The sequence below is a fragment of the Microcaecilia unicolor genome, chromosome 6, assembly GCF_901765095.1.
Source record: "Microcaecilia unicolor chromosome 6, aMicUni1.1, whole genome shotgun sequence".
Classification (NCBI taxonomy): Eukaryota; Metazoa; Chordata; class Amphibia; order Gymnophiona; family Siphonopidae; genus Microcaecilia; species Microcaecilia unicolor.
The window spans coordinates 308022262-308036960 of NC_044036.1; the positions used below are offsets into that span (position 1 = coordinate 308022262).

At 43.9% G+C, this 14699-nt stretch overlaps 1 protein-coding gene across 1 annotated transcript in view; it reads left to right on the forward strand.

Moving 5' to 3' along the window:
* The first annotated feature begins 3540 nt into the window (after nucleotides 1-3540).
* Nucleotides 3541-14699, forward strand: part of LOC115472764 (uncharacterized protein C16orf45 homolog) — a 67666-nt gene continuing 56507 nt past the window's right edge. Inside the window, exon 1 of the mRNA XM_030207162.1 lies at nucleotides 3541-3622. Coding sequence (XP_030063022.1) covers nucleotides 3541-3622 — 82 coding nt within the window. The remainder of the gene's footprint in view (nucleotides 3623-14699) is intronic.

The following is a 14699-nucleotide window of genomic DNA, read 5'->3' on the forward strand; positions in this document are numbered from 1 at the left end:
TGTTTCATCCTTGTACTGCTGCAAGTTTAAGGACCTGCAGCTTCTTTCTGCCTTGCATGAAGAGCACGGGTGAAATCTAATTTAGTTTATATTGGGCATTTATTTTCCGCTTAATTGGAAACTTCATTCTAGGCAGATTATAATAACCTTATATATCAGTAACAATAAAACTATACAAAAAAATGTAGCTTCATAATAATCATCCATGATACAATTACAGTAAATAAAAAAAATACATAAAACATCAAGCGAACCTTTTACCAAACAGCAGTAAAATAAATGGCCTTAGTTTGCCCTTACGCCAATCACTAAGGCCATTTTAACTACTGGGATAAAATGGCCAATTTTCCAATTTTTCATATTAATGGCCATACAGTAATTTTCCCAGTAGTGTGCGATCATTAGTATATAAGCCTCTATTGCCATCTATTTTGTAAGTGGTAGGGACTCATGTCCTAAATCTGCGCTAATCAGCATGCTGCAATGCCCATGTGCTAACTGATTAGCACAGAACACACTCACTCTCTGCCCCTAGACCCGCCCCCAGCACTAAAAAAATACATTTTATTTTTTAGCATATGGGTAGCGTGCGCACATCCCAAACTTTACTGCAGGACACCTCAGCACGCCCCACCGTAAGCCATTTTTTGCTGCAGTAAGCAACTTTAGTGCTTATTGCAGCTTTACAAAAGGGCCTCTGAATTATCAAAATAGATCAATTTTTATGTTCAGCTACACCACATATAGAATGATTCTTGATACATAATCACAAAGACAGATTGCTCTAACGTTAATAGAGCCTAATTCTATCTAAAAGTTTCTAGAAAGCCATATCTTTACTTGGAAAACCTCAAATATTACCTTAGTTTATCAAATTTCCATGGTCGGCTCCTCACAATACATGACAATAAAAAGTTACAAAGGCAAGTTACTCTAAATTAATAACTCTCAATTCTATCCTAAATATTTATGAAATAAGCACCTAAACTTCAAATAATTATTGGTCAGTTTATTTCTCATGGTAACAAATTCTATAATTCAGGACCTTTACCAACTATAGTTGCATTATATGTTGTAATCAGACGTTAAGTTTTTCTAGATGGAATACACAATTGTATCTCCAAATTCAATTGCAGTTCTTGAAACAGACATTCCAGGGCCTGGACTACTTAGTAAAGCAGTCCAGTCCTTGGGCATGTGGAATGACATTTTAGAAAGGACATCCAACTCAGAATAAGGATGTCCAGGTCGGTACGTTGTACGTGCAGGACGTCAGACTCAGAAACAGAATGAAGCTCATTCTGTTTCTGAGTCTGACGTCCTGCACGTACAACGTGCAGCGACGTCAGACTCAGAAGAAACTTTCGGCGCCAGCTTTAGTGGAAGAAATGAAAGGACCTCGGCTTGGCTGGCGGGGGTTGGGGGTCCCCCGCCAGCTGACGGAATTCTTTTAAAGGCAGCCGGCAGCGGCAGGAGGATGCGGACCTCGGCTGGTGGGGGTTGGGGTCCCCCGCCAGCGAAGGTAGGCGACAGCAACGGAGGGGGAGGGTTGGCAGCGGTAGGGGGGTCCAGGCCCCTGAGGCCCCACGCAGATACGCCCCTGGGTACATCACCAGCAGGGGCGTATCTGCGTGGGGCCACAGGGGCCTGGGCCCCCGCAGATTTCGCCCTGGCCCCCCTCCCCGCCGTCAACCCTCCCCCGCTGCTTACTTTTGCTGGCGCCGAGGTCCGACCCGCAATCTCCGTTTTTCGTCTTCCTCCGTGGCCATGCTTCCAGGAAGTAACGCTGCAGTGCTGATTCGTTGAATCCAGTTCGGCGTCTGACGTCAGACGTCGAACTGGATTCAACGAATCAGCACTGCAGCGTTACTTCCTGGAAGCATGGCCACGGAGGAAGACGAAAAATGGAGATTGCGGGTTGGACCTCGGCGCCAGCAAAAGTAAGCAGCGGGGGAGGGTTGACGGCGGGGAGGGGGTGGAGAGAGGCGGCAGAGGCGGCGGCGGCGGCGGGGGGGGGGAGGGAGGCAAAAATGTGCCCCCCCTCTCTGGCTGTGGCCCCCCCTACCGCCGGATTCCAGATACGCCCCTGATCACCAGAGTTGATAATATTCTAGAACAGGATCTACTGATGTGAATGAAGCATGTTATAAAATACATGAGCAATGGATGTCCATGTCTGGTTCCATCCAGCATCAGCATCTGTTTTACAAACTACTACTACTACTTAACATTTCTAGAGTGCTACTAGGGTTACGGAGCGCTGTACAGTTTAACAGAGAAGGACAGTCCCTGCTACTACTACTACTCAAAGGAGCTTACAATCTAAAGGACGAAATGTCAAGTTGGGGCAGTCTAGATTTCCTGAATAGAGGTATGGTGGTTAGGTGCTGAAGGCGACATTGAAGAGGTGGGCTTTGAGCAAGGATTTGAAGATGGGCAGGGAGGGGGCCTGGCGAACGGGCTCAGGGAGTTTATTCCAAACTATATACTGGGCAAAACAATAAACACGGAGGTCATTGTGGCAGCATAAGAATTACCATGTTATAAAATGGCTACATAGATGTCCATGTTGAGGAACAGTCTAATGTTTAGAGCAGCAGGCTGAGACCCAGGGGATCCCAGTTCAAATCCTACTGCAGCTCCTTGTATTCTTGGGCAAGTCACTTAGGGGTATATTCAAGAAACAGCATCAAAAATTAGGTGCAACTCAACATGTAATTAAACTCTGGAATTCGTTGCCAGAGAATGTAGTAAAAGCAGTTAGCGGAGTTTTGAAAAGGTTTGGATAGCTTCCTAAAAGAAAAGTCCATAAACCATCATTAAAATGGACTTGGGGAAAATCCACTGCATAAAATGTATTTTACTGGAGTTGGATGTCCAAATTATGGCCCCTCCCTTGTCTTGCACAAAACATGCCCAGAGCATGTCCCCTTGCCATAAAGACATACTGCTGTTTTAGAAGACCATATTCCAGAATATGAATGCCCATACAATAAGGATTTCCTGAATGCCAGTTTTCAGACATGCAAAACAGAATAGAGCTTCTAAAATAAGGGCTATAACTCTTAACAAATATTTAAAAAGAAAAAAAAGCTGAGCTAACTGCGTGGGTCCCACACTCCATTCACAATAGAAGTGTTTTTTTTCGTGGCTGGCAGTCAGTTTGCATATCTAAGAAACTCAGTGTAAATTTTAATATGGTTCAACCAGCTTCCACTAGAGGGCGCCCACAGCTCTCGTTCATAGACATTTCGCTGTCTTCTATATCTGGTCTCTTTCACGTCTGTGGCGCTTTCTCCAGGCAGCTCAGTATTAAATCGGCAAGCAGCTGCTAGGCAGGTGTCACAATTTGCTTCCTTGGTTTTCTTTTTCATTTATTTTTTATTACTTATTTTCCTTTTGCACGTTATGGCTTCTTTTGAAAGCTGATGATCTTAGAAACATAACAGGAGTTGTAGCACTGGGCAGGTTTTGCATTCCAGCTGTGTGATTGAAAGAAAAAGAAATCCAAGGCATTATAGCTCTAATCAAAGCTGAAGGATGGAAAATGAGAAAAGAAGACCATCCAAACAGTACGGCTCGCTGGAAGTGACGAAGTGGAATACAACAGATCCAGCCAAAGGTGAGCAGCGCCTGCATTCATTATTTCCCCTTTGCCTGTGTACAATTATTTAGTACCGGTAATGCCAGAACAAGAAGCAGACACTGTGGCAACGGATAAGAGCACATTGCTGTGATGACTGAGTGGTCCAGCAGCAACCCTACTTCTTACCTGTTAGTCTCTGCCAGTAGCTCTTTCAAGCAAAATACTGGCAGTCAGTAATAAATGCAAAAAACGTTCGGTATATGGGCCCCCTGGGGATGAACGGTCTGCAGGCAATTTCTTTCCTGCTACTATGAAAGTTAGTTCGGTTTCTTCCTGGGATGTTGTGTTTGGTTCTGTAAAGGTACAGATCCTTGTAACAGGAAGGAGGGGAAGGTGCTACCTTAATTTACCTCCTACTTTAATAGGTACAGTATATATATATATACACACACACATACACACACACACACAATATCAATTTTGCCTATTCTGGAGAGTCTTATGACACGTTTTAAAAGTGTGGTACCCATTGGATACAAAACAAAAAATGTATTAATTGGTGTAATTGGGTGAACATGGGTTCAGTGGGATCATAAAAACAAAAACAAACTTCAAATTCTGCAAACTTGGTGTGGACAGTGTGCAAAATTAGGGGGATTAGTAGACTATATGGATACCCCATCCCGTGATCCTCATGGACCTCCAGGCATGTTTGCAAAAGTGATTGTGGATTGGATGCGGAACGGATGGAAAACAAAAATGTTAGTAAAGAGCAACAATTGTGTGCATGACTTCATGGAACACCTGGAATCAGAAAAACAAATACTCATGTCTGTTTCTCCCCCCACCCCTGACATGCCCTAACAATTTGATGTTCATAGAGTACAGAACAGGAAAGTCAGCCATGTGGAACGGACATACACAGGAAGACGCATTGATCGTCTAGGTTTTCCTTCTCTATGGAAAATGAACTAAAAACTCAACAACTGTTTGAAATTACCAGACCGAGACCATATGATGGCAGCATGGCCACCAAACCAATTCCTGTGCTGGAAAGTGACCCTTCACACACACACACCCACCACCACCACCCAACTACCATACATGACCGCAGAAATGCCAAGTAACCCAGTTCCAGACTGGATATTTGAGCAGTCCTGGATTTTTTTTTATCACCCCCATTCTGGTGCATTATGGGACTTGCAGCACTGATTTCATTGGCCAAGACCAGACACTACAAATCTTACACTGATTTGGGAGTGGCTTAGTGGTTAGGGTGGTGGACTTTGGTCCTGGGGAACTGAGGAACTGAGTTCAATTCCCACTTCAGGCACAGGCAGCTCCTCGTGACTCTGGGCAAGTCACTTAACCCTTCCTTGCCCCATGTAAGCCGCATTGAGCCTGCCATGAGTGGGAAAGCGCAGGGTACAAATGTAACAAAAATAAAATAGATACTATTGGAGATTCTACATGGAATGTTGCTATTCCACTAGAAACATTCCATGTAGAAGGCTGCGCAGGCTTCTGTTTCTGTGAGTCTGACGTCCTGCATGTACGTGCAGGATGTCAGACTCACAGAAGCAGAAGCCTGCGCGGCCAAATTGGTGATCTGCAAGGGCTAACCTCTACATGGAATGTTGCTAGTGGAATAGCAACATTCCATGTAGAATCTCCATTAGTAGAAACAGTGGAGGAGTGGCCTAGTGGTTAAGGTGGTGGACTTTGGTCCTGGAGAACTGAGTTTGATTCCCACTTCAGGCACAGGCAGCGCCTTGTGACTCTGGGCAAGTCACTTAACCCTCCATTGCTCCTTGTAAGCCACATTGAGCCTGCCATGAGTGGGAAAGTGTGGGGTACAAATGTAACAAAAAAAAAACCCAGGACTGGCCAAAAAGTCTCCATTCTGGAATTGGGTAGCTTGGCATCTCTGTGACTGACTACCTGTGGAGGGCCATTTATAATGGAGACACTTGGCTCAGCTGAGCTGGTCATGCCACCCTTTACAGTTTGGGGGGGGGGGGACCCTAGCCAGTCAAGTTTTCTGGATATTTGCAATGAATATTCATGAGATTGATTTGTATGCACTGCTTCCACTGGATGCAAATTTCAGTTATGCATATTCAATGTGGACATCCAGAAAACCTGACTGGCTGGAGTTCCCCCAGGACCGGTTGGGGACCACTAGCTTAATGCCACCCAGTTCAGTTAGGCCCAACACAGTTTCCCAGCTCTGCTCTGTTGATTCTACTGGGGCTTATATCATCAGGGCTTCTCAACCCAGTCCTCGGGATACACCTAGCAAGTCTAGTTTTCAAGCAATCCACCATGAATAAGCATGAGATAAATTTGCATACAATGGAGGCAGTCCATGCAAATTTATCTCATGCATATTCACTATGGGTATCCTCACCACCTGACTGGCTGGGTGTGTCCCGAGAATTGGCTTGAAACCCCATAAGAGTTGTGAGGGTTTGCTGTGTCACTGGTGAGTACAGAATAAATCACTCAGTGAATCATAGGCTGGTTCAACTGCTCTAGTACTTTTACCCACAGACCTTGTAGTTTCCTTCCCCCCCTGCAGGTCTGATTGAGAACTGCTAAATCATTTTCCTTCCAACTACTGAGCTCCTTCTGTTCCTTCTCTCTTACTTTGGTTTTAAATTTTCCAAGGGCTGTTATTCATTTCTCCACCAAACCCTCCAACCCATTCATCTTACTTTGAACCATCATGCAGCAGCATGCCCTGACCTAAGCACAACCCCCCCCCCCCCCCCCAGGACCCATTCCTTGTTTGTAGACTAGTAGGCTGCAACCTGAAATTACAGATGTGTAGGGGGAGGGAGAGATTGCAATCAAAGGAAGAAAATGACCATAGAAACCCTGCCTAAATGGTAACGGAGTGGCCTAGTGGTTAGGGTGGTGGACTTTGGTCCTGGGGGAACTGAGGAACTGAGTTCAATTCCCATTTCAGGCACAGGCAGCTCCTTGTGACTCTGGGCAAGTCACTTAACCCTCCATTGCCCCAGGTACAAATAAGTACCTGTATACAAAATGTAAGCCACATTGAGCCTGCCATGAGTGGGAAAGCACAGGGTACAAATGTAACAAAAAAAAAAAAAACAGCTAGAACCCATGTGATCACCATAGCAAAAAAAGCATTTTCAAATGATTCTAACTTTGTGTGGGCACAGCTCTGCTTGAAAGTTAGACTGGATGGAGTGGCATGTTGTGGCAGGACAATGGTCTCCTGCACAATCTAAAATGAGACAAAGCTTCCTTAGTAAATAAACACAGGGGCACAAAATCATAACTTTTAGTGACAGAGCTGGAGGCCATCCTGCTACTACTTGCCTTTACAATAGAACAATGAACCAACCTTATTTCCAGCTGTTGGTCTTTAAAAGTAGCTTCCAATGGCTGTACATCTCCCCTGAGAAACTGCAGGCTGCCTTCAGGCCTGACAGCTCCTGTGAGCTGAATGGCCAGGGTTTTGTGCTTTCCTGAATAATCATGTTTGTTCAGATGCTAATTTACTGAGCTAGCTGGATGACGTTTTTCTTTACTGCAATAAATACGAGTTAGTAATATAGCAATTTGCGTTGCCTGACACAGATTTTATGTATGACAATGTTTAGATTGTGCAGCCCATATTAGAGGAACACTGCATAGATTTTTCTTAATTACAGCATATAAAAACCATTTGAAAACTGATAATAAACATTCTTCTGAAAGTGACATGTTTGGAATGCAACAAAAATTATAGTACAAATAAAAATCATCTTGTTATAAGAACAATTCACCAGCCCCCAAATTCTATAATTGGTGCCTTAACTTGTGTGCGCTAATTTGACCACACAACTTGATTAACAAGCCAATCAGCACCGCTAATTGTTACTTAACAACCAATTAGTGGTACCAATTGGCTTTAATTCGAGTTTACGCACACAGCTTTCTAGGCGTATTCTACAACATGGTGCATGTAAAGTCTAATGCACGCAGCTGAAAAGTGGGTGTGGCCACGGATATGGAATGAGCGGGTCATGGGCATTCCAAAACATTATGCACACTGTTATGGAATACAACTGACCTGTGCCTAAGTTAAGGCACAGATATTTAGGCCTGGTTTTAGATGGCCTAAATGGGTGTGCCTAAATTTTAGTTGCAAGAAACACTATCAGTGGCATAGCTACAGGTAGACCTGCCCACCCAATTTGCACCCATGCCCACCCAAAATTGTGGCTCTCTTGATGTGTGGCTGGTGGGAATCCTCAAACCCCACCAGCTAAAGATTTTCTCCTTGTTAGGCAGCCAGTGCTCTGTCACACACCAGCCCCTCTGCATGTGCTCAGTTTTCACCAGGCGGAAGCACTGAGCACGTACTGAGTACTGACAGCGGCGTCTTGCTCCTGCTGTTTGGAAGAGCACTGGCTGCCCGAGGAGGAGGAAATCTTCAGCTGGTTCAGTTTGGGAATCCCCACCAGCTCGGGTATTTAATATTTTGTGTTTGAGGGTAGGGGGAGAGCAGAGTTGAAGGGGGGCCAGGAGGGGCTGAATTCCGTGCCCATCCATTTTCGGCTCAGACCCACCCAAGATTGCCTGTCTGGCTATGCCCCTGAACACTATGCCTAACTTTGGGGTCCTTTTACTAAGCCTTAGTAAAAAGTGGCCTGTGGTAGTGCGAGCACATCTTTTGGGCGCGTGCTGGACCATTTTTTTAACCGCATCTAGGAAAAAGTGCCTTTTTTAAGGGGCTGGAAAATGGGCATGCGCTAAAATTGAAACCAGCATGCATCCATTTTTGGCCTGAGACCATACTGCCACCCATTGACCTAACGGTAAGATCTCACGTGCCACCCATGCGGTAAGCATGCAGGGCACGTCAACTGCTGTTTACCACCAGGTAAGCGGCCTGTGGTAGAAAATAGAAAATTATTTTCTACCGTGGGATTCGGTATCCACCAAATTTGTAATTACCACCCGGCTCATGTGCTAGTCAGACGGCGGTGCCGATTTGGCACACGAACACGCGTAGGCCCTCCTGTGCCTTTGTAAAAGGGCCCCTTTAGGCGTCATTTATAGAAACACGCTAAGCACGTGTTTTTTTGGTGCTGATTTTTAAGGCCTCATCATGCAGTGTCTTAAAAACCAATACCAGCAGTTTAAATTGAATCTGCCAGGCAATGGGCAACCAATGCAATTCTTTCAAATGTGGGGTAATATGCTAAAACGTACTTGCTTTAGTAAGCAGTCGAGCTGCAGCATTCTGGCCACCTGCAAAGCCCACACCACTCCACGCGGTAATCCACACAACAAGGCGTTATGATAATCAAACTGTGGTAACACATAACTTTGCAAAAACTCCATGAAAATTCTGCTCCAAGAGAAAACCTCGTAACTGAATCACCAAACGCAGTTTTAAAAACATTGCACGGCTCACCGACCCAACATGTACCTTCATTAACAAGGTTGTGTCTAAGGTCACTTCTAAACTCGGAATAGAATGAGACACTGGCACAAAAATAGAATCCAAATAAAGACCTGAAAACGGACAAACGACAACCACAACATTTGGGTCTCTGCCATATTCAGACTTAATCCATTCATCCTTAACCAGGGCTGAATCTTACAAAAATGAGATTCCACTAACTGAACACTCTTGACTACTGTATCTGGAACAGGAAAATAAAACTGTATGTCCTGCCAAAATGTTTCAAACCGGCAACAAAAACAATTCAATCAAGAACCTTGTGGTAATCCTGAAGTCACAGTCATCCATGCTGACATTGAAGAGCCTTGAACGACCTGAAACGTCCGGGCTTCCAAAAAAAAAAAGACCAAAACCAGGCCAACACCTTCCCGGTAATCCCAAATGATTTCAAACGACACGACAACAACTCATGATTCACAGAGTCAAATGCAGGAAATCAGAAAGTTACATTAGCTATGAGCCAGGGGCGTAGCAAGACTTCGGCGGTAGGGGGGTCCAGAGCCCGAGGTGAGGGGGCACATTTTAGCCCCCCCCCCCCCGGTGCCGCCGACCCCCCCCCCCACCACCGCTGCCACCACCAACAACTTTGACCCCCCACCTGTCGATGACCCTCTCGTCCCCCCCTCCTGCCCCCAACCCTCCCCCGCTGCCGCCGTCGGCTACCTTTGCTGGCGGGGGACCCCAACCCCTGCCAGCCGAGGTCCTCTTCTTCTGGCGTAAGGCTTCGTTCTGTTTCTGTGAGTCAGACGTCAGACTCACAGAAACAGAACGAAGCCTTGCGCCAGAAGAAGAGGACCTTGGCTGGCGGGGGTTGGGGTCCCTCGCCAGCAAAGGTAGCCGGTGGCGGGGGAGGGTTGGCGGCGGGAGGGGGGTTGAGAGGGTCATCGGCAGGAGGGTCCATGGCCAAATCTACGGGGGCCCAGGCCCCCGTGGCCCCACGTAGCTACGCCACTGCTATGAGCACTCAATGCAATGTCATCAGGAATCCATTCTTGGTGGGCTATGAATGGAAATATATTGGACGGGATTTCAAGAAGCCCCTGATTAAATTATTTTGTGATAACGAACAGCATCTCAACAAGTGCAACTGAACTAGTGAGAGCCCCTTGATAAGAAATTGATGGCACGTTGCTGGCAACGATTCATGGGCAGTTAGGAATTGCAGCCCTGTAGCTCGTTGGTAATTGATTCACTGCCACAATCTTAATGCATAGAAGATAGCTGCAGAGCAAAACTAACAGCCACAAGAAATGACAAACTGCTAACTGGCAGACTGTCGGAGGGTTGCGCCCCTGCTGTACTGAATGGATGGCTAAACAAAATTGATGGTTCATTCTCATTAGTTTATTTATGGAGGGTGGGATTAGTTTATTGTAGATTTCTGAGTTCTGCTTTAACTGGTAGAGAGGTGTGGTAGCCGTGTTAGTCCGTGTTAGTTCACAAAGAAAAAATATTCAACATTAAGGAATCTTTTACATGCTCCTCTTCCAATGTGGTATATATCATTCAGTGTAAAAAATGCAACGAAGGCTGCTACATTGGAGAAACCAATCAGATGCTAAAGAAGAGATTTAATGTACATAGACACCATATGAAAAATGCCAGTACCAATAAAGATGTCACACCTGTGGGGCAGCACTTTACAAAACCAGAACACTGTACCAGTGGCTTCATGGTAAAAATCCTGAAAGGGAACTTTAAAACAATACAGGAACGTAATACCTTTGAAGTCAGAATGATTAAATATTTTGTCATCCACCAGACAACAAAGATCTGGGTTTCCTAGCCCATTATAAACCATAAAATTGTACTGCTTTGAAAATTGTACTGCTTTGTCACCCTCCTGCCTCCATGCATATCTCCCTGTCCCTCATCCTGTCTCTCACCTATCCACCCCCATCCTGTTAGACTGTCACTGGAATGCTTTGATGTTTCACTTATATATACTGTCATCTACCAACATTTGCTTATTTCCGATCTGACGAAGGGCAACCTTCGAAAGCTAATCAAGAAATGTATTAAGTTATGTCCAATAAAAAAGGTATCATCTTATTTTCTTTTCCATGTTTTATTTCTATTGATTGCTTTAACTGGTTAAACTCCTCTTCTTAGTAACCCGAAATCAAAAACCCATGGTACATATAGGATGTTCTAGGGCAGTGATGGCGAACCTTTCAGAGACCGAGTGCCCAAACAGCAACCCAAAACCGAATTATTTATCGTAAAGTGCCGGTACTCATTATGGGCGGGGTCACCACATATGACTCCACCCCTATGATAGCCACACCCCTTACACTAGCCATGGCGCATATAAACAGACATCTGTCCCAGAAGGGCTCACAATCTAAGTTTGTACCTGAGGCAATGGGGGGGTTAAGTGACTTGCCCAAGATCACAAGGAGCAGCAGTGGGATTTGAACCGGCCACCTCCTGGATTGCAAGACTGGTGTTTTAGCCACTAGGCCACTCCTCCACTGTATGAATCATACATTGTATTACTGTTATTTCAGACCCCCTGATGCAGGCTTGAGAGCAGAAACGCAGTCCGTGTCAGGTCATTTTCATTGAAATAAAGATCTGCTGCCAAACATTGTTTGCTCCACCCCCTTTTTTGTGTGTCTATGCCCTGGCAAGTAGCCATAGGAAACCCTGTATAACTGAACCTGTGTCTATGAACCCAGATGGACAGTTCTGTTGAGTATTTTTGGATATGCTTTTTGAGTATTATATTAAGACACTCTTTTCATGTATTTTATGTCTTTAATGGGCATACTGATAGGCACATTAATATGACACATATATCTGCATTTTATGTGTATGGATACCGTATTATATTTTTCTTTTTATTTATACTTTTGCATCATTTTTTTAATATTATGCTTTTATATCATGTTCAGATAAGCTTTTTTGTATTACGTCTTGATGTTTTTTATTAGACTCCTGAAGCAGGCACTGTTACTCCGAAACACAGCCCGTGTTTATGAATAAAGGGCTCTCAATTGTTTCAGTCTTGAAGGCCCAGTTGTGCTTTCTTCTTGTGTTGTTTGTGTACTCTTGAATCCTCTCTTTTGATATCTGAGTTACATCTCTTGCCATCCTTCGCTGGGTGTAAACCACATACTTCTCACTAAAATCTCTCAACTGATAGTAGCTGAAGTATCTTGCAAGGTCAGCACGAACCAAGTTAGAGTCCATATTAAAATGAAACGGAGCAAATTCAGAACTGCATTGTGCAATCATTAATGGGCACAGGAATAGGAAGAGATTTGCAGGAATTTATTTTTCCAGAATCTCTGGAATAATTGACATTCTGACAGTCTATTTGCAGCCTGCCTTAATACAGAAGTACATTTCAAATCTACAGTGCATCGTTAAAACACTATAAACAGAAAATCAGCAGCAGAACATTTTAATTTTTCTAGTATGAAGTGTGAAAGAAGAAACAGAACCAAAACAATTCATTGGAATAAGTTAGTGTGACTCGCAGGAGCAAGATCCCCTTGCTGTCCCTGAAGCTTCCACGATAAATGTTGGCCAGATTAAGATGCTGTTGTTTGGTCAACTACAACACAGAATTAGTTAAAAGCAGGTTGATAAGTAAAATATGTAATATTATGGAATCCGTAACTGTAATCTGGCTGGTGCAATGATATTAGTCACCCTAGGCAACTTGCAACGTTATGCTCTCCCCATTAACTTTTAAGCCCTTCCCTCCCCCCCCCCCCCCCCCCCCCATTTCCCAACAATCATGATCACTCTAACACCACCTCTCCAAGAATAATCAGGATAAATGGGCTATTTGAAAATTGCAACACAAAAAGGCCTTCAGGACTGGAACAATCAAGGAATGAATCAATAAATCAAATGAAATATTGATAAAATAATAAATTACTTTAATTTATTATTTTATCGATATGTATGTATTAATTTGATTCATTCTTATAATGTATCTTTATGCTTCTTCTTTAGACCCCTGATGCAGGCGTTTGTATGCCGAAACATGGCCCATGAAGGGCTCCTTCAGTTGAAGTATGATTGTTCTATGTATGTTTTAATGTGTTATAAACTGTCTTGAAGGACTAATGTCAGATTGGCAATATATAAAGTTCTATAAGTGGTGTACTTAGGCATGGGAAAGGAGAGAAGATGACCCCGAGTATTATGACAGCCCCTGCCAGCCATCAAATGGCACCGAGTTTATGCCTTGGAAGAGGACTATTGAGGGTCTCCCAGAACCACCGGGACATGCTCTCAAGGAAAAGGGAAAAAAACTAAAGAACCCTTCTTCTCATATAGTAAGAATTTGTAGTGGTATCACAAAGCTTAGAGGCTCTTTTAATAAGCCATGTAAGTGTCTACGCATGCCAAATTGGAGTTACCGCCCGGTTACTGCGTGGCCCTTGCAGTAATTTCAATTTTGGCACGTGTCCGCTACGCGAGTCTGAAAAGTATACTTTATTTTCTGATGTGGCAGCTAAGCACATCAAGTGGAATTTGACACGCATAAACCATTACTGCCCGGTTACTGCGTGAGACATTCCCTTTGGTCAATGGTTTGCGGTAAGGTCTCAGACCCAAAATGGACATGCAGCAATTTTCATTTTGCATGTCTGTTTTCGGCAGAAATTTTTAAAAGGCATTTTTTTGTAGGTGCCCAAAACACGTGTCTACACTACCGCAGGCCATTTTTCAGCGCACCTTAGTAATGTTATGGTATAAGTAAATTGTCAGAATTAAATATGTAGCAGAGTTATTGATTTTATCAATATAAAAATGCAGCTTTTAAAAGATGTATTGAAACTGCATTTCAATACCTTCTTTCCCCTTTTCCTTGGGAATTTCTGGTAGCAGGGCTAGTCAATTACAAACACTTAACAGAGACAAAAGCTGGCTGGGAGGGTCACCAAGACATCTCTAGAGAACAAAAAAACTGAAGCAGACAGAGACTCCTATGACTCAAATGACAAAAGAAACTCCACCTATCACAGCAGACTGAAACCCTCAAGCTATAGAAAAGCCATTTGCCAGCAGATATCCAGGAAACATGTGACCATGCTCCCCTGCAAACTACAATACCCAAGATCCCCTGCAAACTACAACTCAGGGAACATTATAAAAAGCCTGGAAACAGCCCAGCTCTCTCTCTTGGGAAGCTCGCTTGGGACCTGCTGCTCTCTCTTGGAACCTGATGCTCACTCTTGGGACCTGACCTGCAGTCCACCTGCCTCTGCCTCATGGCTCATCAATCTTCAATGGACCACAGCATGCTCTGTAACAAAAAGACTGTTCTGTGAGTTATAACTTTTTGATCTAGACCTGCTACCTGGCTTTAAGTGCAGATTCTCTGTAAGACCCTTACCTCTCGTTTGCAATATCATTTACATGATTTGTATATTAAATCAACCTTTTTGAAGCTAAAAAATATAGTCTCTTTGTGCTCTGAGTACATGCTTTCAAATCTTGCAGTACAGAATACTGCATTTCAACAGAGATATATACTTAATTTATTTAATTTATTGCAATTATCACCTTTGGTGATTGGTGGAGAAATTAATATCCTAAAACTTATAAATACAGCGCCTGCTCTTAAATTATAAACAGTAGCGAGTGCTCTAGAGCTCTTTC